Source organism: Trachemys scripta, chromosome 3, assembly GCF_013100865.1.
Source record: "Trachemys scripta elegans isolate TJP31775 chromosome 3, CAS_Tse_1.0, whole genome shotgun sequence".
Lineage (NCBI taxonomy): Eukaryota > Metazoa > Chordata > Testudines > Emydidae > Trachemys > Trachemys scripta.
Window position 1 is genome coordinate 4,020,953 of NC_048300.1, and position 22,783 is coordinate 4,043,735.

The 22,783-nt window shown below is 59.5% G+C and overlaps 1 protein-coding gene across 2 annotated transcripts in view; it reads left to right on the forward strand.

Annotated features, from left to right (window-relative positions):
- LOC117874146 (phosphofurin acidic cluster sorting protein 2-like) overlaps positions 1-22,783 on the forward strand; it is a 104,868-nt gene that overhangs the window by 72,128 nt on the left and 9,957 nt on the right. The window contains exons 3-14 of one of the 2 annotated variants that reach the window (XM_034763984.1): positions 9,215-9,304; positions 10,015-10,140; positions 10,372-10,534; positions 10,664-10,743; positions 12,639-12,719; positions 14,248-14,307; positions 16,684-16,835; positions 20,781-20,874; positions 21,255-21,326; positions 21,810-21,940; positions 22,308-22,440; positions 22,670-22,774. In XM_034763984.1, coding sequence (XP_034619875.1) covers positions 9,269-9,304; positions 10,015-10,140; positions 10,372-10,534; positions 10,664-10,743; positions 12,639-12,719; positions 14,248-14,307; positions 16,684-16,835; positions 20,781-20,874; positions 21,255-21,326; positions 21,810-21,940; positions 22,308-22,440; positions 22,670-22,774 — 1,233 coding nt within the window. In that variant the 5' untranslated portion in view covers positions 9,215-9,268. Of the gene's footprint in view, positions 1-9,214; positions 9,305-10,014; positions 10,141-10,371; positions 10,535-10,651; positions 10,744-12,638; positions 12,720-14,247; positions 14,308-16,683; positions 16,836-20,780; positions 20,875-21,254; positions 21,327-21,809; positions 21,941-22,307; positions 22,441-22,669; positions 22,775-22,783 lie in introns of both variants that reach the window. The other variant, XM_034763983.1, reaches the window with a different exon arrangement.

The window sequence follows — 22,783 nt, forward strand, 5'->3', positions numbered from 1 at the left end:
ATGGGTGGTTGGAGACCTGTGGGATGTGAGCTGGGGGTCTCTGTGCAGTGGGAAGGGCTCCATTGCAAGTGGCCCCGATGGCCACCGGGCTAGTGTGGACGCTGAGAGGCTAAGGAGCGACTGGCTCGCTCTGGAGGTGAGTCGGGGTGAGTGGCATGGGGAGGGTACGAGGGGAGGCTGCCCTGCTGCCGTCCATGTTGTATCTGTTCCCTGGACGACCAAGGTCTCCTGCGCTGTCCGTCCGGCACCAGAGGTGGTAATTACACGCCCTCGACAAGTGCTTTGGATTGGCTCCGGCTAGGTGTTGGCAGGCTGCTTAGCTGGATGCATCTAACAGTTGCCTTGAAAAGTACAACCTGTGCTGCCTCCTTCCCAAGTGTCCCCTCCCTACTTCTGCTTCCATGGGGCCCATTCAGGACCAGGGTTCTCCTGCCCTTTGCTGGGCTCTCTGCCTCCCCTCTCACTCCCGCAAGGGGGAGGCATCTCTGGGGAGCTTTGCCTTTTCTCCTCAGTTTTTTGTCTGTTGCTGCTTCTTATTTCCTCTCTGTCTGGCTGCGAGCGTTGCTGGTTTCTGTACGGGCCTCTCCAATCCATCTGTCCCTTCTGGGTCCATCTGAGCTGATGTCACCCGTCCCAGAAGCCCTAGAAACCAGAACCTCTGCTGCTGCTTGGGGAGGGAGGATTGTGCGGTGGCTAGAGCAGAGCTCTGGGGAGTTCTTGGGGAAGGCCCTTTAGGTATTGGCTCTGTGCTGCCAAGTCAATCCAGTGCTGCTGGCCTACCTCACTGGATCTCTGGGAAGCGTGTTCAGAGCCTTCTCTTGAGTCCTCTCTCTTGTGCCGGACCCTGGCCCTGGGGTCTCTGCTAGTCCAGGTATGGTCTGTTCGCCTCTGTGCTGAGGAGCTGCCTGGAGGCCCTCCATGGAAGGGAATGAGGAATAGGCTGATCAGTGACATGTTTACAGCCTCGAAGGGTGATCTGCAAAGGGAAGCGTTGGGCTTCTGCTTGTCTGCTGCGCTGACCAAGCCAGGGAGCTGGAAAGGGGGTTGGGAGTTGAAGGGTTTTTCTGTCTGTGCACGTGCAACCCCATCCCCGTGTGGCCTGGAAAACCAGGACCGCTGCAGGGGCCCAGAAAGCCGGACGGGGGTTGGAGTTACTGCCTTGGCACCCATTCACCCTGTGACTAACCACCTGGGAGAAGGGAGGGCGCAGACACCCTTCCATGTACAGCATGAGAGCTGACGGGGCCTGGCCCAGAGCTGGCCTGAATGGGGGCCTTCAGCAGCACCTGGGGGCTGGTCTACATTCAGACTTTCACTGCAAAAACAAAACGTGTGACTGAATCCCCCCCGAATGATTGGGGTGCAGGTCGGCACAGAGACATGTACTGCGGGAGCATAGGCGTGCGCACGGGGTGCACCGGGTGTGCCCAGGCACACCCTAATGCACGGGTGGGCAAATGGCTCCAGTCCCCGGCGCGGCAAGCCGCAGGGTCTGCGCTCCCGGGCCGGAGCGCCCGGCTGAGCACAGCAAGCCGCCGGTCCCTCCTCCACCTTCCCCCCACCCCCTCCCCTGGAGTCATGGCGTCGCATGAGCAGCGCTCTGGGGGCCGGGGCTCCGCAGGGAGTCAGACATGCTCCCCCCTCCCCTGGAGCCATGCTGCCGCACGCACAGCGCTCCGGGGGCCAGGGCTGCGCACTCCTGTGGGGCAGCGTTTGGCTCCGCGGTGCGGCAGACATGCTCCCCCCTCCCCTGGAGTCATGCCGCCGCACGCAGTGCTCTGGGGCCGGGGCTGCTCGCTCCCGCGGGGCAGTGCTTGGCTCCGCAGAGAAGCTAGGAGCCTCATCTCATGGTAAGGGGTCCGGGGCCAGAGGGGTTGGATAAGGGGTGGGGGCAGTCAGGGGACAGGGTGGGTTGGATAGGGGGTGGGATCCCAAGGGGTGGTGGTAGTTAGGGGTGGGGGGTCTCTGGAGGGGGCAGCCAGGGAGCAGGGGGGAATTGGATGGGGCATGGGAGTCCAGGGGTCTCTCAGGGGGCGGGAGGTGGATAGAGGTCAGGGCAGTCAGGGGACAGGGAGCAAGGAGGGTCCTGGGGGGGCAGTCAGTGGGGAGGGTCTCTGGAGGGGGTGGTCAGGGGACAAGGAGCTGGGGGGGGTTGGATGAGTCAGGAGTTCCGGGGGGGGGGGGNGGGGGGCAGTTAGGGGCAGGGGTCCCAGGAGGGGACAAGGAGCAGGGGGAGTTGGGGGTTCTGAGGGGGGAAGTAGGAGGGAGTGGATGGGGGCGGGACTAGGGCGGGGGCGGGGCTCCCTGGGTGCACACCCTATGAAATGGGCTGCGCACGCCTACGTGCGGGAGGAAAGCAGCCAGCGCCCATTCGGCAGCCGTGGGGTACCGGACGGCTGGACGGCTCTGTGCTCTAGATCCTGGGGCTGCAGACGTTCCCACAGTGCCACCAAGAGGCCATGCAGCCACACAGCCAGGGAGCACAGTGGTGAGTCGGTGCCACAGAAAGTACTGCCCGAGGGAGCCAGAGCGACAGTACCCTGCAGTCTTCTGCTTGGCCAAGTGCCCTGTTTAACCCCAGGGGTTGCTCAGGCAACCATACAGGCTTGTGGCCTCCTGCGACTTCAGCCTTCGCTTGTCGCCTGATCTCTGGTCTCTGACCCCAACCCTGCCTCTGGCCTGGTTCTACCTCTGGTCTCTGACCCCGGCCTGACCCTGATTCCAGCCTAGTTCTACCTCTGACCTCCGGTCTCTGACCCCGGCCTGACCCTGATTCCAGCCTGGTTCTACCTCTGACCTCTGGTCTCTAACCCCGGCCTGACCCCAACCCTGCCTCTGGCCTGGTTCTACCTCTGACCTCCGGTCTCTGACCCCAGCCTGACCCTGATTCCAGCCTGGTTCTATCTCTGACCTCTGGTCTCTGACCCCGGCCTGACCCCAACCCTGCCTCTGGCCTGGTTCTACCTCTGACCTCCGACTCTGGCCTGACCCTGATTACAGCCTGGTTCTACCTCTGACCTCTGGTTAGGGTGACCAGATGAGAGGAAGAAAATATCGGGACACATTGCGGGGGTCCTCCAGCGGAGCAAAAAAAAAAAGCCGATTGCTGCTGGCGGAGCGAAATATCAGGACAAAGATTGGTCGGGACGCGGGACAAACACCTAAATATCGGGATGGTCCCGATTTTATTGGGACGTCTGGTCACCCTACCTCCGGTCTCTGACCCCTGCCTGACTGTGACCCCAACTCTTACTAAACCTGGCTCTTGTGATTCCTCCGACTCCTGCCTAGCAACTGTAGTCCCTGCCGTGCAGATCCTAGCTGCGCTGTGATGAACACTAGGCCAGACAGTCTAGTCTACGCACCGGTCCCTTCCGCAAACTGATGTTAGCCACATCCATTCCCAAACAAGGCCTTGTCCACCAGTGCAAAAGGCTGTGTGGACATTCTTATTTCAGTTTAAACCAAGCTTGGTTTGGTTCATCTTAAATCAGATCAGGAGTCAGTTTAAACCAAAGGGGGCCACTTAGGGATCTAGGGGGCCACTTAAGCATCTGGGGCAAAATCAATACTTGGTCCTGCTAGTGAAGGCAGGGGGCTGGACTCAATGACCTTTCGGGGTCCCTTCCAGTTCTATGAGATAGGTTTATCTCCATATATCACTCTAATGCTGGCATGAGAGCAAGCCCCAGTGTGGCCATGAGATAGCTGTTAAGTTAAACCATTGCCCCGCTCTCCTGTAGATAAGGCCTCTGTGTTGCGCACACAGGCTATGTCTATATGACGAGCTAGGGCTGTGATTCCCCATCTCGTGTACACAGACTTGCACTAGCGCTCAGACTAGTGCGAGTAGAAATCGCTGGGTAGCCATTGTGGCACAGGTCGCAGCACAAGCACACGCCCACTGGGTGTGTACGCCGCACGGCTGAGCCAGGCCTCCACTGCTGCTGGACTTCTGTTTACATTTGCACGAGCTCGGCCAGGGCTGGGGAATCACCGTGTGGACGTAGCCATGGAGTGGCACCGAAGTAACGAAAGGTGTGAGGTGAAACCCATTGAGTTATTGCAGTTCCAGTTGCCGTGTAGACAAGGCCTCCGCTAAGCCAGGACAAGTCTGTGTGCAGACTACGCAGGGCAGCATCTCAGCCTGCTTGACACACGTTTTCACATGGGCCGGGGTGTGATTTCTCACTGATTTAATTCAAACAGTACAGCCCCCTAGGGCGTATGCAGGTGTAGTAGTGTAAAGGTGTGTACAGCGATGTGGCCCATCCCCTCCCCTACGGGAAGAGCGATGGCACCTTTCTGCCGCTAGAACTGCATCCCCACTCTTTCTGTCTGCGTTTCTGTACCCACCAATAGAGCGGTGAGTGTGCAAGACCTGTGTGGCGATTCCAGTGGCAGCATCTCCTGCGCCCTGCTGCTGCACTAAGGAACAAGCTGCCTGGGTTTAACTGAAATTGGTTGAAAAGTGGACTTGGTTGAAGTGGTGCAAGCCCCCGTGTAGACACGCCGATTTCAGTTTTAGAGTGGCTTACTTCAGGCTAGTTTAAACTGTAGTTGGTAAGGAATCAACGTATGCTAAGCGGTTACTGGCGTCAGAACCTCTGTACTGGGCTTTGCACCGGTTTAACTAAACTACTGTCAAAACAGCCCTGTAGTTAAACCAGGGCAAGTTTGTGAGCCTACCAGGCCGTAGTGACTGTGGGCCTGATCCTGAGCCCACTGAAGTTAGTGGGAGTTTTTCCATTGACTGCAGTGAGCTTTGGCTCAAGGCCCTAATCGGGGAGCACTCACTACCCAGCAGCTCAGGAACGCGGAGAGGTTTCTGCTGCCCTAGCTGGAGGCTGGGTGGACGCCACAGGGCTCTTCTGCCTCTCCTAGACACTGTTGGGCAAGAGGCGTGGAACGGGGGCGCTCCTGGGTGTTTGAATGTCACTTCCAGCTCACAATGCAAGCGATCTGCTTTGCAGAAAGGTTCTTCAATACACTCCATGGATTAATATGATTTTAAAACTAATTAAAAGAGTATTACCAGCAAAGGGGATAAGAGTTTGGACAGGCGTGTATTAGAGCTGCTAATGCCAAGCGTGGAGTCCCTTCAGCTGCGCTAATCCACTTGCTTTCACAGCAGAAGTGAAGCAGGGTGCAGTTAATCTTGCTGGCCGGGGAATTTTTATCAGAAGGGGATCTGTGTAGTATTTGATCTGTGGGACCAGACTCACATTCATTCTGTAAAGTTTAATAGATTCAGCTGGGTTTTGCTGCTTCTGTCCTCTTTGCGCTTCCTGCTAGGCTGAAGAGAACCTCTTTGAATTGGGGAGAGCTGGGGAGGATCTGCTAATGCAGCTAATGGTTGTAAATCAGAGAGACTTCTCTGCAATGGCATGGCAGCCAGAGAAAGGAATCGGCACAAACTCCTTGTGTGCAGAATACCCCAGGGTGGCTCAGACCCTGCCAGCTACATGCGCTGACATATTCTCCTCCGGGAGCCAGCAAGGGTCACCAGCTGTTGGGCACTGGTTGAAATAGAGGGCGTAGAGAGGAGAAGAGCCTTTTGTGGTCACTGAGCTGTGCCCAGATATTACGGTGCTGGGCGCTGGTACAAAGCCCGTGGGTAGCAAGATTTGCAGCTCTGGTATCAGATCAAGGATGGCTGAGGTCAAAATGGCCAAGCCCTGACCAGGGTTACTGACCGCATCTGGGCTTCACCCTGACTGACTTTCAAAAAGCCTTCAGAATCAACAAAGCCGGTCCCACCCACAGGATGGGGAGCTGTACTTGGGAAAGCAGTGAAAAAAGGCTTACGGGTCATGGTGGAACCATCTCAACATGAACGCAGAGTGTGATGCAAAGGCCTAACAAGATTGAATGGTAGGAGGAAGCTGAAGCTAAAGATATTCAAACTAGAAATAAGGTGCAGATTTTTAAGTGAGGATAATTAACGATTGGAACAATTTACCTAGGGATGGGGGATTCTCCATCACTTGGGAATCCTAAAATCGAAACAGGAGATCTTCCTACAAGACATGTCGTAGCACAACCAGAAGACATGGGCTTGATGCAAAAATTACTGGGTGACCTGCTGTGGCCTGTGCTGTCCAGGAGGCCAGATAAGATGATCACAATGGCCTCGGAATCTATGAATAATCTAGCCTGGGGATCAAGTCTCTTAACCTTCTCTTTGAGCGAAATAGATGGAGCTGCTTCAGTCTCTCACGGTAAGGCAGAATTTTTCTTGTGCCTTTTCTCTGCGTGCTCTCCAATGTGTAACCGATGGTTTGAAGTGTGGACACCACGGCTGGACAGTGTCTAATAAGAGTCTCCCCAGTGCTGTAGACAGAGGAAATATCCCCTCCCTACTTGTACATCCAAGGATCATGTTAGCTCTTAGCCACAGCATTGCACTGGGAGCACGTGTTCAGCTGGTTTCCACCCTTCATCCCAAGTCCTTTCCAGTTGTTGCTTTCCAGGGTATAGTCCAGCACCCTATAACTGTGACTGACACTCGGGGTTCCTAGAGGGAAGACCTTGCATTTGGCTGCATTGAACCGCTCACTCAGCGATACAGGGCAGTGACCTCCCCCCGCCCCACCAACCTTGTGTCCTGTGCAAACTTCATCACCAAAGATTTAATATTTTTTTCCAAATCGTTGATAGTGTTGGGCTGAGAACTGATCCCTGTGAGACCTCTCCCCTCCTCCCCCCAGTTGATAATTCCCTATTAACAATGACCACGTTGAGGTCTGGGAGTTGGCCAGTTTCTAACTGGTGCTACATGGATTCTCTCTGGTGCTAGTTTGTTAATCAGAATGGGCTGCAGTATGAAGTCGGGTCCCTTACAGATGAGCAAGCACTGGATATGATGTCAGCACCATTACCCTTACAGGCCAGACTTGTCATTTTCTCCAAGAAAGTTGATTGTAAATTTGCTCAAAGCATCTGCCAAGATGCCGTCTTTCCCCGGCAGATGAGTCACTGGAGCAATCCAGGGTGGATGCTGTGCTCCCGGAGCAGGAAAACTCCCTGACGCAGCTGGCTAGAAAAATCCCGCCTTGGCAATACATCCCTGGGGCTGTCTGTCAAAGCTTGGATGGGTTTGGATGTAATCAGAGAGAGTCTTGCAGGCCAGACAAATAGCACACGGATGTGGAGCTTCAGCCACTGCAAAGCTTGGAGGTCTAAGTGTGTCACTGGCTGGGACTGTTACCGCAGAGAGGCAGGGAAGTCCTCCCTTGCCTTTTGCAATAAAGCCCCCTCAGCCTCCAAAGATGCTTTGGGGTGGTACGTCCCCCACTAGCCCTCCAGAGGCTCGGCTGTAGCCTGGCGAAAGGTGCTGGTCAGTTGCACTGGTAAAGAACCTGTCACAGCTTTGGCATCTCAGAGCTCCAGTGACCCCACCTTGGGTGAGGATGAAAACGAACCAGTCCTCGTTCCACTCCTTGGAACTTTGTCTGTTCAGCGTGCAAACCTTCTAGAGGACCCGGGTCTGGAACCAGAGCTGGGTGCATTGTACTGATGATGGGCATGCAGGGAATTGTGCATGCTCAACAAGATTAAGGTGTTACTAAAACCCTTGTTTACTGTATTACAACACTAAACACTTCGGTGCAGGTTTGGGTTATGTTTTCGCTGGCACTTACCATTGTAACAACCATCCTTTAAAACCTTGTATTAAATACACACAAGAAAAACACAGTCAAAGTATTTGAAACATGAAGTTACGTAAGAACTTCATTGTCACAATGCCCATGATTCCCTTTCCCTCTGGTTGTCTGGAGTATTTATAGGAAAACTTTCCTGCAGGACAGTCTCTTTAAATAAACCTAAAGCTGGAGCTCGCTACCCTTTGGGGGAGAAAGGAAAAGTTCCAGGAGACGTTCATTTTTGCCACTGTGGATGTTGTTTGCTTTAAGGCAAAAGAAAACAGGCGCAAAGACATAGCACGGAATAACAAAAGCATTGTCTGTCTTCTGGCCTTTCTCACCTGCTGGCCCGCTGGGGAATTCCAGCACACGGTGTCCGTCTTAGCTCCTTTGAGCCCTGGTAGATGTCTGCCTATGGCAGGTTGTCAGAGCGACTGCGTTAGCTGCCTCTCCAGTCTCAGGGTCACCGCAGAGTTGCAGGATTTAGGCAAGCCTGGCAAAGGTTCTCTTCTCTGGTTCTCTTTCTGGTCCCCTCCGGTCAGGTCAGGGCAGCGAAGGCGTTCGGATGGGATGGTGGCTCCCAAGGTCATGGTGTGTCGATGTGTGTGTCTGGGGAGCTGGCGCTCTGCAGGGGCCCACGTTGCTGCATTCGTTGGCCTTTGTTGCTCTGGGTTATCTCAGTGAATCCTCCCTTCAGGGCATTTCTGATTCCTTTTCCTGGACTCCGCTCAGGTGATTCTGATGGCAACGTCCCTGACCTGTTACGTGAGCAGTTTGGTGGTTCAGGGGGCGGGGGAGGCAACGGCCACAGGTGAGCTAGTCTCGGACGTCAGATGAAGAGGATCTGTCTCTGTCAGGAGGAAGTGTCCATCTCGGTGTGTGCGTGGGGGCTGGGGTTCCCAGACAGTACAGTCTCGAGCTTTTCCTGGTGGGCTGCAAGATGATCCATGCTCTGTGGGGACCGTCCCTTGCAGATAGCTGGAGAGCACTGGGTCAAGCCATTGTCCTGACTGAGAAATGACTCCCAGGACTGCATTGATGTCGCCTCATGTCCCATGCGCTGTCCTGTCTCCTGGGCCCTCCCTTCCAGCTGTGTCTGTGCTCAGGAGAGGCGAGGAGCCAGACAGTCGTGTCTAGGCTTTGATCAGGAAACGCCACCAAATTGATAATCAGTGGGAGGGGGATGCCTGGGGGGTGGGGGCTCAGAAGAGCTGGAAGAAGCCTCTGTCGTGTGCCTTTGCTAAGTGCTGACTGGTAGGGGGCGGGGGCGGCTCTGATAGCCAGGAGAGGAGAGGGATTGGTTAGGCAGAAGCTAGGAGTCGGGGAGATTTCCTAGTAGGCTAGAACAGTCTTCCAAGAGAAGTGGTGGAGAAGCCCTTCTCTGTGTTCTGCAGGGAAAGAGCTCCGGTCCCCGAGGAGGCGACTGCATGGGCCCTATCGTCTGTCTCCACCCTTCATGATTCTCTGGAGGTGGAGAACCCCTGGTGTTACACCTGCGTTTAGAGTATCGACTGAGTGGCTCTGTGCTTGCCGCCTGTCCCTCCATGCCTCTCCTGATCTCGTTGCAGGGTTCAAAGCGAGTCCTGCGATCCAATGAATACGTCCTTCCACCCGGGGGCCTGATGGAGACTGACCTGGAACTGACTTTTTCTTTACAGGTAACATGCACCTTGCTAGCCTGGATGCAGAGCACCCAGCCCCCGCAGGATCTGACGCTCCGTGTACCGCCCCAGGTCACTTCCCGACAGCAGGGAATTCAGGGAGAACCGAGCAGGAGCCCAGTGCTGATGTCTCTGGGTGCTTTGGTCCCTGCGGGGTGCACGGGTGATGCAGGGAATGCGCAGTCGGGGTCCTGACTGTCAGCTCTAGGCTGATCGCATCTCCATGCCGCGTGCCAGCTGCTCTGGGCACCTCACTGTGCCTCGCCCGTGCAGTGTGGGCGGAGGAGATATGGAGGGTAGGGCCTGGGCAGGGCCAGCTCCGGGCACCAGCTGAGCAAGCAGGTGCTTGGGGCGGCCAAGGGGAAGGGGCGGCATGTCGGGCTCTTCGGAGGCAATGCGGCGGAGGGTCCCTGTCCCTCTCGGAGGGAAGGACCTGCCGCCGAAGAAGAAAGCGGCGCGGTGGAGCCGATAGCGATCGCGGCTTCCTCCCTGCCCCCGGCCCTTGGGGCGGCAAAAACCCTGGAGCCGGCCCTGGCCCTGGGCCTGAGGGAGGAGGGAGCTGCTCAGGGTGGGCCGTGGCTGGGGGGCTGGAAGCAGGTTGGGGTGCAGGCTCAGGAGCGGATAGGGCTGTGGTTGCATGAACACTAGGCCTGGCCTGTGTAGCTCTCCGGCCCTGCCATGGTTGGGTGTTTTCCCTCCCCCTGTAGTACCCGCATTTCCTGAAGAGAGATGGCAACAAGCTGCAGATTATGCTGCAGCGAAGGAAGAGGTACAAGAACCGCACAATCCTGGGCTACAAGACTCTGGCGGTGGGAGTCATTAACATGGCGGAGGTAAGCGACGCCGGTAGGGGACCAGCTGCAATGCATAGGTGACCTGGGAGATGGGTAGCCGGAGCTGCAGCTGGGAGCGGCTGGCCCAGGGGCTGCCCTGGCCTGGGAGCTCTGCCCAGCCACCAGCACTGAGTGGCTGGGCAGCGCGTGCGAGGCATCCGTGGGGGGTACAGGCGTTGCTGGCTGCGTGCTGGGCGGCCGTCACTGCTCTGTGTTTGTCTGCTCGCCCAGGTGATGCAGCACCCCACGGACGGAGGGCAGCTTCTGGGCCTCCACAGCAACATGAAGGATGTGAGCGTCCGAGTGGCTGAAATCAGCATCTACTCCCTGTCCAGCCAGCCCATTGACCACGAAGATGGCAGCGTCCCCTCCGGCCCCAAAATCAAAGCCTCGGGTACGTATCTGACGCGAGCTCTCCTCTCAGCGGAGGTTTCCCCAGGCTCCCCCGAGGCGCCCGGGGGCGGATGGGGGGATCTGGCTCGGACGTGGCACCTGCATTTTCTGGTTTCAGATCGCTCTCCAGACATGGATAACTACTCGGAGGAGGACGACGACAGCTTCTCTTCAGAGCAGGAGGCCAGCGATGATGCTGTGCAAGGCCAGGTAAGGGCAGCTTAGCCCTGCTGCTGTGGGGTCTCAGGTCAGAGTGGGTCCTGCCACCTGTCCTCAGGGAGAGGGGATGCCTGCAAAGCCCTAGGGCAGGAGGAATGGTGCCCCCTTGGCCCAGACCCTCTCCTGCCCTGGGAATGAATGCCCGGGCCTCGGGGGAGCGGAGAACAGGGGCTTCGGGGCGCTGGCCGGCCGCAGCGTGCAATAGGTGACGTCTCGGGGTGAAGGCTGCTGGACCACTCGGGAGCACAGGGCTGCTCTGAGCAGATGTCCTCCTTCGTTGAGCCGTAGATCCCGCAGCCAGAAGGGACTGTGGTGATTATCTAGGCTCATCTCCTGTGTGACAGGCCAGAGAACTGCCCTGAACGAACTAAAGCATCGCTGTTAGAAAAACCTCCCAGCTGCCAGTGCTGGAGAATTCCCTCTGATCCCGGTCAGTGGCCCCAGTGGCTCGTTATCTAGCTTCAGTTTCCAGCCCTTGGACGGTGTTAGACCTTCCTGGGCTAGACTGAAGAGCCCGTTATTAAGTATGGGGCTCCCGTGTAGGTACTTTCAGACTGGGATCGAGTCAGCCCTGAGCCTTCTCCTTGATAAGCTAAACAGCTTGAGCTCTTTGATCTATCACTCTAAGTCCTGGATCATTCTCGTGGTTCTTCTCTGACCCCTCTCCAATTTATCAACATCCGTCTTGAGCTGTGGCACCAGACCTGGACCCAGGAGTCCAACAGCGGTCACACCTGTGCTAAACACAGAGATAAAGGTCTGGTCTACACTACAGAGTTAGATTGACATACGGCAGCTCTGTAAGCGTCTACCCTACAATGGAGCTCCCACGGATGTAACGCTCCCACTGCACCGACTCAGCAAGGCCACCTGCGAGAGGCGTAGCGCCTACGTCGAGGTGGTTAGGTCGACGCAGTCTCCGTGTAGACGCCGCGTTGCTTACAGCGACTCCTGCTGCCTTTCAGAACCCGTCCCGCAATGCCCCACACGGGCAGGTCAGTCGGTGCATGTGCTCCTAGTGAGGACGTGCACTGCCGTCACGGGCATAGTACGGACGTGTGAAACCGATTCAGGGTGGCTGTACGTCGACATAACTTAGGTCGACGTAATTCTGTAGTGGAGACTTGCCCACGTAACCTCTCTGCTCCTGCTCCCAGAGTGGCTGGCTGTGACGCCGGGCTGGCATTAGCCCTTTCAGCTGCAGAGTGGCACTGGGAGCTTGTGTTCAGCTGAGTATTCACGACACCCCCCAAGTGTGTGGCTGAGGAGTGTCCTGGGGAGCTGCTGTTCATGACACCCAGGCTTCCTCCCAGGAAAGGAGCATGGTTCAGCTGTGAGCCCCACCTTGAGCTTCTCCCCACAAGGCCCTGGCCATCTGCTCCAGTACCCCGCTCCGGGGAGCCCACGTCTCCCTTCTCATGGGTGTGGCAGGCTCTGCAGTGACAAGGGGTCACGTGAACTCCAGCGGGCCGCACACCAGCTGGCTCCTGGAAGCCTCGGTCTGTTCTTCCCCCATGCCCTGGGTTGGGTCATGGGCAGCTCAGCCTGTAAGCGGTGTGGGGCAGGAGACATGTGGGTCTCAGGTGCTGCACGAGCAGGGTAAAAGGGAGTCCCAGGGGAGTGACCAGGGCGCGCTGCACGGAGCAGTCTGGCACTGGCCGTGCGCAGTCCGCCAGGGGTGTGGGTAGCAGCTGACGGTCATGGAGCGAAGGGGGCATTGGCCAGCTGGGAGATAACAGGCTTGTGCTCCGGCCCGGCCAGCTGCTAGGCGTCATGTCAGAAGGGCCCTTCGCTGGCTTCCAGGGGGGCCAGGACCCTTCTGGAAAGACAGGGGTGCCCCCGGTGTGCTGTGCCCTTCTGATGTGCTGCCGTCTCTGGCCGTTTAGGATCTGTACGACGAAGAGGATGAAGTGAGGAAGCCGAAGAAAGCCCGGAGGAAAATGATCAGAACCACGTCCATGAGCAGGGTAATGTCCGCATTTCTTGCGTTAGCGCAGCGGGGCTGGGGCTGGGGCTGGGCCCGAACCCTGCGGGAGGCTCAGTATGGAGCCTCCGCAGCACTTCCCCAGCAGGAGGCGCTGTAAGCTCTGGCTGTGGTGGAGCTGCCACGTGCCCCGCTCTCAGTGAGAGGGTAGCGGTGCAGGGCGCTGTGCCCTGGGGGGAGAGAACCCCTCCCAGTGCAGTGATCTCGCCCGCAGGCTGTGAGCGGGGTGTAGCTCAGGAGTGTGTGTGTGGGGGGGACATTGACTTGGTCCTGGGGCTCAGTCCTCTCTGCCCTGTTCCCTGGTGGAGCCTGTGTCGCCGTGGGAACTGGCGTGAAGCGTGCGGTACGGCCCATTGCCATGAGGGCAGCTGCGTCCCCTGCACATGCGTCCCTGGCTCAGAGCACTTGGAGGTTTGCAGGGTGCATTCCCCAGCCCTCTGCTCTGCCTGTCCACAGAGCTTCTCTGGCCCCCGGCACTGTCAGAGCCCCTCGCACCTACCCTAATGTGCCCCGGGTGGCAGGGCCGGGCTGTTCTCCCCGCTGGACAAGCGGGAGCTGAGGCCCAGGGAGCAAAGGACCAGCCCATGGGCACACAGGACGTCTGGCAGAGAGGAGACTCGAACCCAGGTCTCCCAATCTATTGTTATTACTGTTGTTGCTACCGAAAGCAAAGGAAATCTGGCTCTCCCTCTCCCCGCACCTCCGGAGCCCTCAAGGTCACGTCTTGTCCGTCAGCCTGCCAATGCACACACGTACCAGCCAGGCTCAGCACGGGCAGATTCTGCTCCCACGTCTCCTAGTCAGTGTCAGAGGCCGTCCGGACCTTTGACCCTTAAGAAGGGGTGGCCAACCCGAGCCAGTTACGAGCTCTGCCCTCGGGATGGCTTTGGGGAGGCCAGGGGTGCAGGGGCTGCTGCTGGCCCGTGTGCTCAGGAGGGGAGGGGGCCGGGGGCTGTGCTGCAGGAGAGTTTTCCACATTTATTCCAAAAGCCCCACTAAAAATGGCAAAGAGCCCATAGCACCTCGTGGCCTGGTCTGCATTGGGGAGACCTGCCGTGGTGTGACTGTATCGCTGGTGTTAGACCGGGGCAGACTGCTGGGCCCGAGGGCCTTGCTCCAGCCAGCACTCCTCTCTCTAACCTCGTCAGGGCCTTAGAGGGGCCGGGGGCCGTCTCTCTGCACATGGCCTGCATGGCTGCTTTGCAGAGGTTCCGATGTCCCCTGGCCACTTTGTTTATGTGTTGTGTCCCTTTTCCCTCCCGTCTGTCTTTGTCTGGGCAGCTCTTTGAGTTGGGCCGTGGCGCTCTCTGCTTCGCTAATCACAATGGCTCAGAAGCCCGGTGGTACTGACAGAGCCGCTAGCTTGGAGGCTGTGGAGGGGGCCCACCTCTCCCCAGGTGGGGGGGCCGTGGAGCCGTCAGTTCAGCACACGGCACAGTGAAACCAGGGGCGGCTGGGGGGTAGCAGCTCCCTGGGAACCTCACGCGTTTTCCTCTGTCCTTTCCTTCCAGCAACCGAACTTCAAGCAGAAATTCGTTGCTTTGCTGAAGAGATTTAAAGTGATGGATGAGGTGAGAAAGGGTGGGTCCGTCCCTGTCTGACACATGGCGCCAGCAGGACAAGCACCTTGGGAGCCAGGGGGCCATGGGTCGGGCTGCCAGGAAATCAAGCCAGAGACACGCAGTCCAGAACAGGGCAGAGCCCAGTTCAGTCTGTTTCTTGTTCCTGCTGCTGGCTTATGTAGGGCCAGCGGGCCAATCAGCTGCTCCGGGACTCTGCCAATAGGACTGTAGGGGCGGAGTCTCAAACTGGGGCTGAGCATCGTGGGGCCCAGGTAACCAATCATCAGCAGGCTGCCAGGTGGAGGGGTGGAGCATGGCTGCTCCTATAAATGCTGCTGCGGTTGAGACCTGCGGGTCATGACACGGCAGAGTCTCAGCTCTGGTCATCGCTGCCCATAGTAATAATCTCGCTCGGTCTCTGTGTCATTTCTCTGTCGTCACCCGGCCATCGCAGCTCCCTAGTTCACATGCTGTTTACCACACGCTTCCTGAGCGCAGGTGAAAAGGCTAAAGCAGCGTGGACAAATCCAAGGTGCCCCAGCTGGACGTCTCCCCAGAGCCCATTCCCTGCCGGGGGGCCTCATCACCCTTTGCTCATGGGCTTGTAGCCAGCGTCCGAGCCCGGAACGCGTCAGAGTGAGGGTTGCCATGCGGAGAGGGGGCAGAAATGGACAGGGCAATGTGTCGTCACCGCGTTTAGCTCCCGACGTTTGATTCTCTGGGTTGAGCCGGCGGTAGGTAGAACCAGTTGAGGGCGTTTTGCTGGTAGAGGAGAAGGTGTTCGGTTGTGTTTTCTGCCACGTAACCTTCTGTTTCTTCTCAAAGAACTTGAGTGTCCCTGGGAAGCCTCGGCCTGCTGTGAGGCTGCCCTCCTTAGTGCAGGAGGGGGAGTGCGGGAATTGATGGCTCCCAGAGGGTTGTATGGGGTGCAGAGCTGGCCGGCCTGGTCTGGCATGAGCGACAGCAGGGCTCAGTGGAGGACTTCTCAGATACTCCTGCGACTGGTTGTCCCTTTGTGAAGCCAGATCTGGTTGGTTGCCTGACAACGGGCAGGGTATTCTCCCTTCTGCTAGCGGGTGTTTTGGCGATTACCTTGGTGTCTCTATTCTGTAAGGATACAGTCGGCACAGTTTGTCTGGAAATTACTGCATTGGGGTGGGTCTCAGATGGCTTTGTCCTTCCCGAGTGGTCTCTTGAGCGGAGCAGAGAGTGGCTGGTTTGGGAGGAGTCTGCTAAGCCCTGGGGTTTCCTTGCCAGCGCTTGGTGTCCAGTGAATTTGGATCTCTGCCAGAGAAGGTGGGTTCCAGGCTTCGTTTTGGTTTGACTTCAAGGCCTGGAGACTCAAGCGTGAGGAGGCTGTGGATTCCTAGGTGGCTGAAGGACTCTGCTGTGTCTCTTCAGGGTACGTGATGAGCATATTATGGGGAGGTGATCACTCACCCACGAACTCTGTAGCTCATTTTGACTGAAGCCAGCCCCTGCCCGGCTTTTTGCCTTCCTCACCGCGGGCTGGGTCGGTCCTGTGTGCGCGGGCTGTGGGCGTTAGTCTGGTGGCTTTGGCGCTTGAATGGGGCTGGAGTTAGAGGCTTGGGCCCTCCAGCCCTTGGACTTGTTCGTTTCAGAAGAGTTAGTCCTTCCCGTGAGAGGCAGAGCACGTACAGTCTTGCTTGGCTGCTGGTTTTAGTGCCCCCCCTGGGGGTTGATGGGCAGTCTCTTGTCCCTTTTGTGGGCTGCATTTGATACGTCCGTCTGGAAGACCAAGGCAGGTGTCTTCAGGACAGAGGGGTTACAGCTTTGTGCAGGGCACAGCCCAGGGCTGTATCCCTGGAGACAGGAAATTAGCCAGCAGTGATGATGGAGCAGGCACGGAGGAGCGCGTGCAGGGAGGTGTCTACATTAGGGCAGGTCAGTCTCTAACCGCCCGTGGCAGGACGCACGGGGGACTGGCCTCGTTTCCCCCAAGGCAGGCCCAGCTGTGTGAAGTTTGGGAAATGGCAGCGTGACCAAGTTCCTGCTGCTGCAGCCCTGGGCAGTGACTGTGAGCAGCTGCAGGGAGCTGCGCTTGGGCCCCCCGCCCCTTTCGTTCCTCGGGTGGCTTTGTCCTTGCTGCTCCATGAGGACAGGCAGGCCCTGGTGGGGGGATGGCCTGGAGGTGTGTCCCAGAACAGGCCGTAGCCTGGACCTTGCCCTGCCCATGTCAGTGGAGAGAATCCAGGTGCCTGGGCCAGGCTGGGACAGATCAGAGCTGAGATCCCCACACTAGGTGAGCGCCAGCTCCTCCTCCCCTCCCTGCTGACAGGCCTGTGGGGCTGCTCCTCTCCAGAGAGCACGCAGCTGGGGAGGTGGGGAGGGAGCCTTGCTGTTACCTGTGCTTCTCTGCCGCAGGTTCTGGACTCCGACCCGGTGGGTCAGACCCGAGAAGTGGAGGAGGACCTGGGGCTGCTCTACGACAGCTTGGAGGAATGCAACAACAGCGACAGCGGCCCTGAGCTGGAGGATAACGAGAGCGTGCACAGCACCCCCAAGCCCACCCTGAGGTGAGAGCAGACGAGAAATGCAGACGCATCACACGTCCTGCAGCGGGTGTGCAGGGCCAGGCACCGGCAGAGCTCCCCTCGCTGTGCCCCAGGGCCGGGCACAGCTGGGGCTAGTCCCCAAAGGTCAGTTACGCTCTCCTCTACCCCATCTCCCAGCTAGAGCCCCGGGCGGGGCTTTTCTTTCCCGCAGCATCCCGGGTTCCTTGCCGGCACACAGCCAGCAGCTGGGAGACCTGGTCCCCGGGGCCTGTCGCCCCGGTTGATTCCTGTGCTTGGAAAGGAAGCTTCCCAGGCTACCGCTGCGCAGCGCCGGATGCTGACCTCGGACAGGGGAGCTGTGTAACCGGAGCAGCACAGTACCTGGCTAGAAGTCGCATTGTCTGCGGAGTGCATTTCCTGTGTCTCCTGGAGAGCCAGCCCAGAGCAGGACTGACAGACTCGCTTGCTGCCGGATGGGACGGAGGGAGGGGGCACGTGCACTGGTCCCCAGGGAGGAAGGAGTCCTGTCATCTCACTGGAGGCCCTCTCATCCCTCTGTCCCGTGGGGGGGACACGCTGTCTATGCTGCAGCTGCGAGCGACCCCCCCCCCCCGACTGGCGCTAGCTCCACTCAAGCAAGCGCGCTGAGAATAGCAGTGCGGATGTTGTGGCTCTAGCAGCAGCCCGGCTCTCCCGCTGACCACCCCACTATGGGGAGCATGCTAGCGGGGTCTGCCTGGGCTGGGAAGCAGGAGGTGTATGTCTCAGTAGCTGGGGACTTCCTCATTATTCATAGACATGTCCAGTCCCCTGCTGAACCCCGCTGAGCCCCGAGCCTCACATTGTGGCAGTGAGTTCCACAGGTTAGCTGGGCATTGTGTGAACAAGTATGGCCTTGTGTCAGTTGGAAATTAGCTCCCTTTCCATGTCAGTGACTGTCCCCGGTTCTGGCCGTGCTAGGGAGCAAGGTACTTAGCTTCTCTATCCCGTTCACTCTTCTGGGTGCATCTGTCATGGCTGTGCAGCCCTGAGCCCTGCCATCTCTGCTGGCCTCCCAGAGGGTGACTGCTCATCTCTGAACCCCTCTATTTCTGGGGTTACTCCACAGCTGCACACGCTTTCCAAGGGAGGCCAGCTGAGAGGAGGGTATGGTATTGAATCACACATCCCCCGGCCAGGAGGGCCCATTGCGATCAGAGCACGGGCCAGACACCGGCCCCCAACCATTGCCGGAGCAGAGCTTTTAGAAAAACAGCCAAACTTGATTGAAGAATTGCCCACGATGGGGAATCCAGCACGTCCCTGGGTGAATTGTTCCAAGGCTTCATTCCTCTCTCTGCTAGATGCCTTACTTCCAGTCTGTCTGTCTGTCCGTCCAGCTCCAGCGTCAGCCACTGGATGGTGCTAGACCAGAGCCCTGTTCCCCATGTCAGGACTCAGACTGTCACCAAGTCCCCCCTTCACCAAGCCGAATAGCCAGAGCCCCCGGAGTCTGTCCCTGGGAGCCAGGTGTTTTCAGCGTTGGTTTTCGGCTCGCGCCTTTGCCCCTCTGGCTGCCGCAGCCCCTGCCGAGGAGTCTCCGGCGAGCTGCCCACGGTGACACCCACCCAAGGCTCTCTCTGGGGGTTGCCAGGTGCCTTTGCCTCCCACCTCATGACTCTGACTTCCTGAATCCCCTCTTGTGGGGGACTCTGCCGAAGGCCAAGCACTGCCCCCGTCTATTCTCCTTTCCCCGCTGCGTGGTCGACCTGCTCAGAGCGCTGGCGTCGGTTGGGGAGGGGCCATTTCCCTTAGCAGCAGCCGTATGGTTTTGTTCCTAGTACGCTGAGTGCCGCTGGGTTTTCCCTGGGATTGAACTCCAGCTCCGGGGTCTGCAATTCGCAGGCTCGTCCGACAGGCTTTTGAAGAGATCGCTGCTCTCGTCACTGGCTGTAATACAGCGCCTCTTTTTCTCTTGCGATTCAGCCGCTCCGCTATTAAGCTCTTGGATGAAGCTGGGGACATTTTGCTCATAGGCTCAGCAGTGCTGCTCTGCCATGTGGAAACAATGCCCTAGATGTCTTGGGTCACGTTCTGCCTCTTTGATAGCCACGGGCCAGTAGGTGTTGTCGTTCTTGGCCCCCTAGTCCTGTGCCCTGGGCTGCTTCTCAGCCCTTTGGCTGCACACCGCGTCTGTGCAGCTGTGCTGGGATTCCTGGATCTCCATCAAGCCCCCATTTCCCTCCAGATCTGGGACTCCAGATACCAGCTCCCTTTGCCTGGAGCTCGGGCCTCCACCAGCCAGCCACGTCTTGGTCAGCTGATTGCTCCATTCCCTACCAAAACCACAGCAGTGCTGGGAGCCTCCGGAGCTGGGCTGCCTGTGGTTCCTGGCCATTCCTTCCTGTCGCATGTTCACTGGGAAGATCTTCTCTAGCCAAACCGAGCAGCTGCGGGGGGCACTGCAAGAAGAGCCTCGTGATCTCGTGGGGTTCGGGCAGCCGGTGCTCTGTACCCCCAGTCAGCTAGTCTAGTCTCTCGAGCTGAGGTTTGCGAGGGATCTGCCCGGGGCTTGTCTCATCATCAACAGCCGGCAGTCTGGAATGCCCATTGGCAGAGTGGCTGCGGGGTCGACGAGTGTCTGACTCTCCGGTCGTTACGCTCTGGGCCAGGCTGCCCAGGGAGGCAGTGCAATCCCCGTCACTGGCGGTCTCTAAGGCCAGGGATGGTCTGGGGTTACTTGGCCCTGCCTCAGCGCAGGGGGCTGGACTCGGCGACTCTCCGGGTCCCTTCCAGCCCATGTGTCTGACAGCATTGGGGTAGGTCGCCGACCATGGGGGGTGTTGATCTCAGCTGTGTGTTCCCAGCTTTCTGGTGGGGGTGGGGTGACCTCGGCGCTGTCTGGGAACAGAGAGGTACTCCGGCACCCCCGTGCGTGGGACGTAGCCCTGGCAGCCCCCGAGAGCCCCAGCTATGGGAAGGAGTCAGACCCAAAGGCTCTGCGTCATCCAGCGACAGGTCCCTGAGGCGCCTGACAGCACTGCTGTGTATGACGGCCAGGGGCCGTCCCCCTGCTTCGCTGTAGCAGCCCCCTGCCCCCGGGCTGCCTGCCCGCCTGGAGAGCGCCGGTGTATTGCAGGCAGTGCAGCCCCATGGCGTGTTCCCTTCACACCAACTCTCCCCCTCTTGGAGCTGCGTGGCCGCACCACCTCCTGGGAGCAGCCCGGGCGTTAGTGATCCTCGCCTGGCACAGGGATCCGCGCTCTGTGCCAGCTCCTCGTGTTAGCGATCCCCGCCCGGCCCGGGCATCCGCGTTCTGTGCCGGCTCCTCCCGTTAGTGATCCCCGCCCGGCCCGGGCATCTGCGTTCTGTGCCAGCTCCTCCCGTTAGCGATCCCCGCCCGGCCAAGGGGATCCGCGTTCTGTGCCGGCTCCTCCCGTTAGCGATCCCCGCCCGACCTGGGGATCCGCGTTCTGTGCCAGCCAGGAGCCCAGCCAGCCCCTGGGCACCGCAGGGCCCGGGAGACGTGGCACCAGTCTGAGGTGTGAGCACGCATCAGGCTCCCTCAGACAGTCCCAGTACGGTAGGGCGGGAGTAAACCTGCCCCAGCCCTCCCAGCAGGGAACTGGCCCTTCCTTGGTTCCCAGCCCTGCATGCCGCTTCCAGGAACCACAGGTCCCCAACTCAGTCCAAGTCTCCCCTCCACCCCAGCCCAGTGTGAGTCTGAAGGCAGGATCCCTGGGCCCTCAGTGTCGTCCCTTTGCGGCTCAGCTCCCGGCGCTCTCTGGTTCAGTGTGCCGAGGGGACAAGCTTCACCCCCTCCCCCGGGGACGCCGGGCCAGGCCGGTGCTGGAGCGAGTGGGGGCCTGTCTGTGGCGCTGCGTGCTGGGAGAGGCTGAGGCGGGCTGAATGGGGGTCCTGGTGTCCTCGTGTCTCTCATCTCGTCCTCTGTCTGTCTCCTTGTGCGTCTGTCTGTCTCTCCTGCAGGCGTTTCTTTGAGGGCGTCTCTCACTCGGGTTCCCAGACTGAGATCGGCAGTCTGCACGGCCAGAAAGGGCAGGAACAGGAGTCCGGCAGCCCTGTGAGTCACGCCCCTGCCTCCTCGTCCTCCCCTGGCCACCAGGCCAGCAGCCTGTGGCCTGGGATGTCCCACCGGGAGCCAGGCCTCCCGGGGAGGTGTCTGTCACCTGCGGGGCTCACTCTGCGCTGCATTTCCTTCTCCTTTTCTCTCTTTCCTGGGCGCGCGGCCGTCCTTTCCCAGCATAGCCGGACGGAGTAGGAGCGCTCTCGCGGGGGCACTGTGGGGGGGACAGAGGATTGGCGGGAGCTCTGGGGTGCAGGCTGCCCCACGCACGTGTGTCTCCGGAGGCAGCCAGCCCCACATCCGGCTGCCCTGTGCTGGGGGCCACGCCTGGGGCTGCCCTGGGACACTCTGGTCTAGACTCTGGTTCCCCTCCTCAGGGACAAGCAGAGAAGCGAAAGGCTGGAGCTCCGCGGGCCCTGGAGGAGGTGGGCGTGGAGGTGGTAACCGCGGTGAGTGTCTGTGTGCTGTCAGGCTGGCGGGTGGCCACGGCTGAGCTTGGGTTGTGTGGCTGGCTGAGGCTTTTGCGGGGTGTCCAGCGCCTCAGGGAACGAGCTGTCCCCTCAGGTGAGGGGTGGGGGGAATGCTGCCAGCCGGGGGGCAGGGGCAGACGTGGGCAGGGAGCTGAGGAAGGATGGTCCAGAGGAAGGATGGTCCACAGGCTCCCAGTGGGCCCCTCACAGAGTCTCTGGGCCCCCATGTAGTAGGGCCAACAGCCCGGCCCTGTGAGGGGCCACACGGTGACGAGCGCTCAGGTCTCACGGCGATGGGGTCAGAGACGTGCTGTCACTAGATGGTGGGAGGGCAGAGTGGAGGGGGGTGGGGCAGGGAGGAGGCCTGCCTCAAGGAAACTGGCTGTGGGCCCATCAGCCCCTGGGAAGGGGTCCCGGGCCCCTGGTGTGTCTCCTGTGTCCAGTGACTCTGTGTCCCCTCAGGTGCTGGAGGCGGAGGAGCCCTCCCCACGCCCCGGGGCGGCAGAGGCAGCCGGGCGGGAGAGCAGTGTTGACAGGCTGGCCCAGCTGGCCAGCGCCGGCAAGCCCGAGTCCCCAAACGCTGTGTCGCCCAGGTAAGGCAGCTCCAGGCCGCAGTCCCGGCCGGCACGGCGGCGCCCACCACACTGTTCTCTGGCTAGGAAAGTGCTGATGGACCAGTCACAATGGGATGATGGGGGCCCTGCCCGGTCACGGGTGCAGCTGGCCCGGCCACGGGTGCAGCTGGCCCAGCCCCAGGGGGAAGGAGGGGGAGGACAGGGGCCCTGCCCGGTCACGGGTGCACTGGCCCGGCCCTGGGGGTGGGGATGACAGGGGCCTGGCCCAGCCCCGGAGGGGGAAGGATGGGGGCTCAGCCCGGCCCCAGGTGCAGCCATCTCTGGTGTAGCTGTTGTGGTGGTGTGGGGACAGAATCTCTAACTCCCGGAGATTCTCCCCCTGCAGCAAAGCTGAGAGCAGACAGGTGTGGCGGCCCCGCAGCACCTCCATGAAGGACCGGCAGAACTCGAAGGGGCAGAGCGACCGCGCCAGCAGCCTGGACAGCGAGAGCTCGCCGGACTCACGGCACAGCGCCCAGGTCAGGGTGCAGCAGTGTGCGTGGGTGGCATTCCTGCCTCTCGCAGGGTGGGGGGCGTGGTGGGGCTGGGCCCCATCTGCTCGCAGCAGAGGCAGTGGGTGGCCCAGTTTCCTGCCTGCAGGACCCTGGCCCATGTGGGTGGAGAGGCGTTGAAGCGGGACAGTGGCTGGCCTGTGGGAGACCAGGGGATCCCTGCAGCGTTTGATCCTGCCTGGTTGTGCTGTCTTAGGTCCCCCGGAAATCCGTCTATGATCAGCTGAACCAGATCCTGATCTCAGACGAGCAGCTTCCGGAGAGCATCGTCCTGGTGAATGTCGCCGAGTGGCAAGGGCAGGTGAGGAGG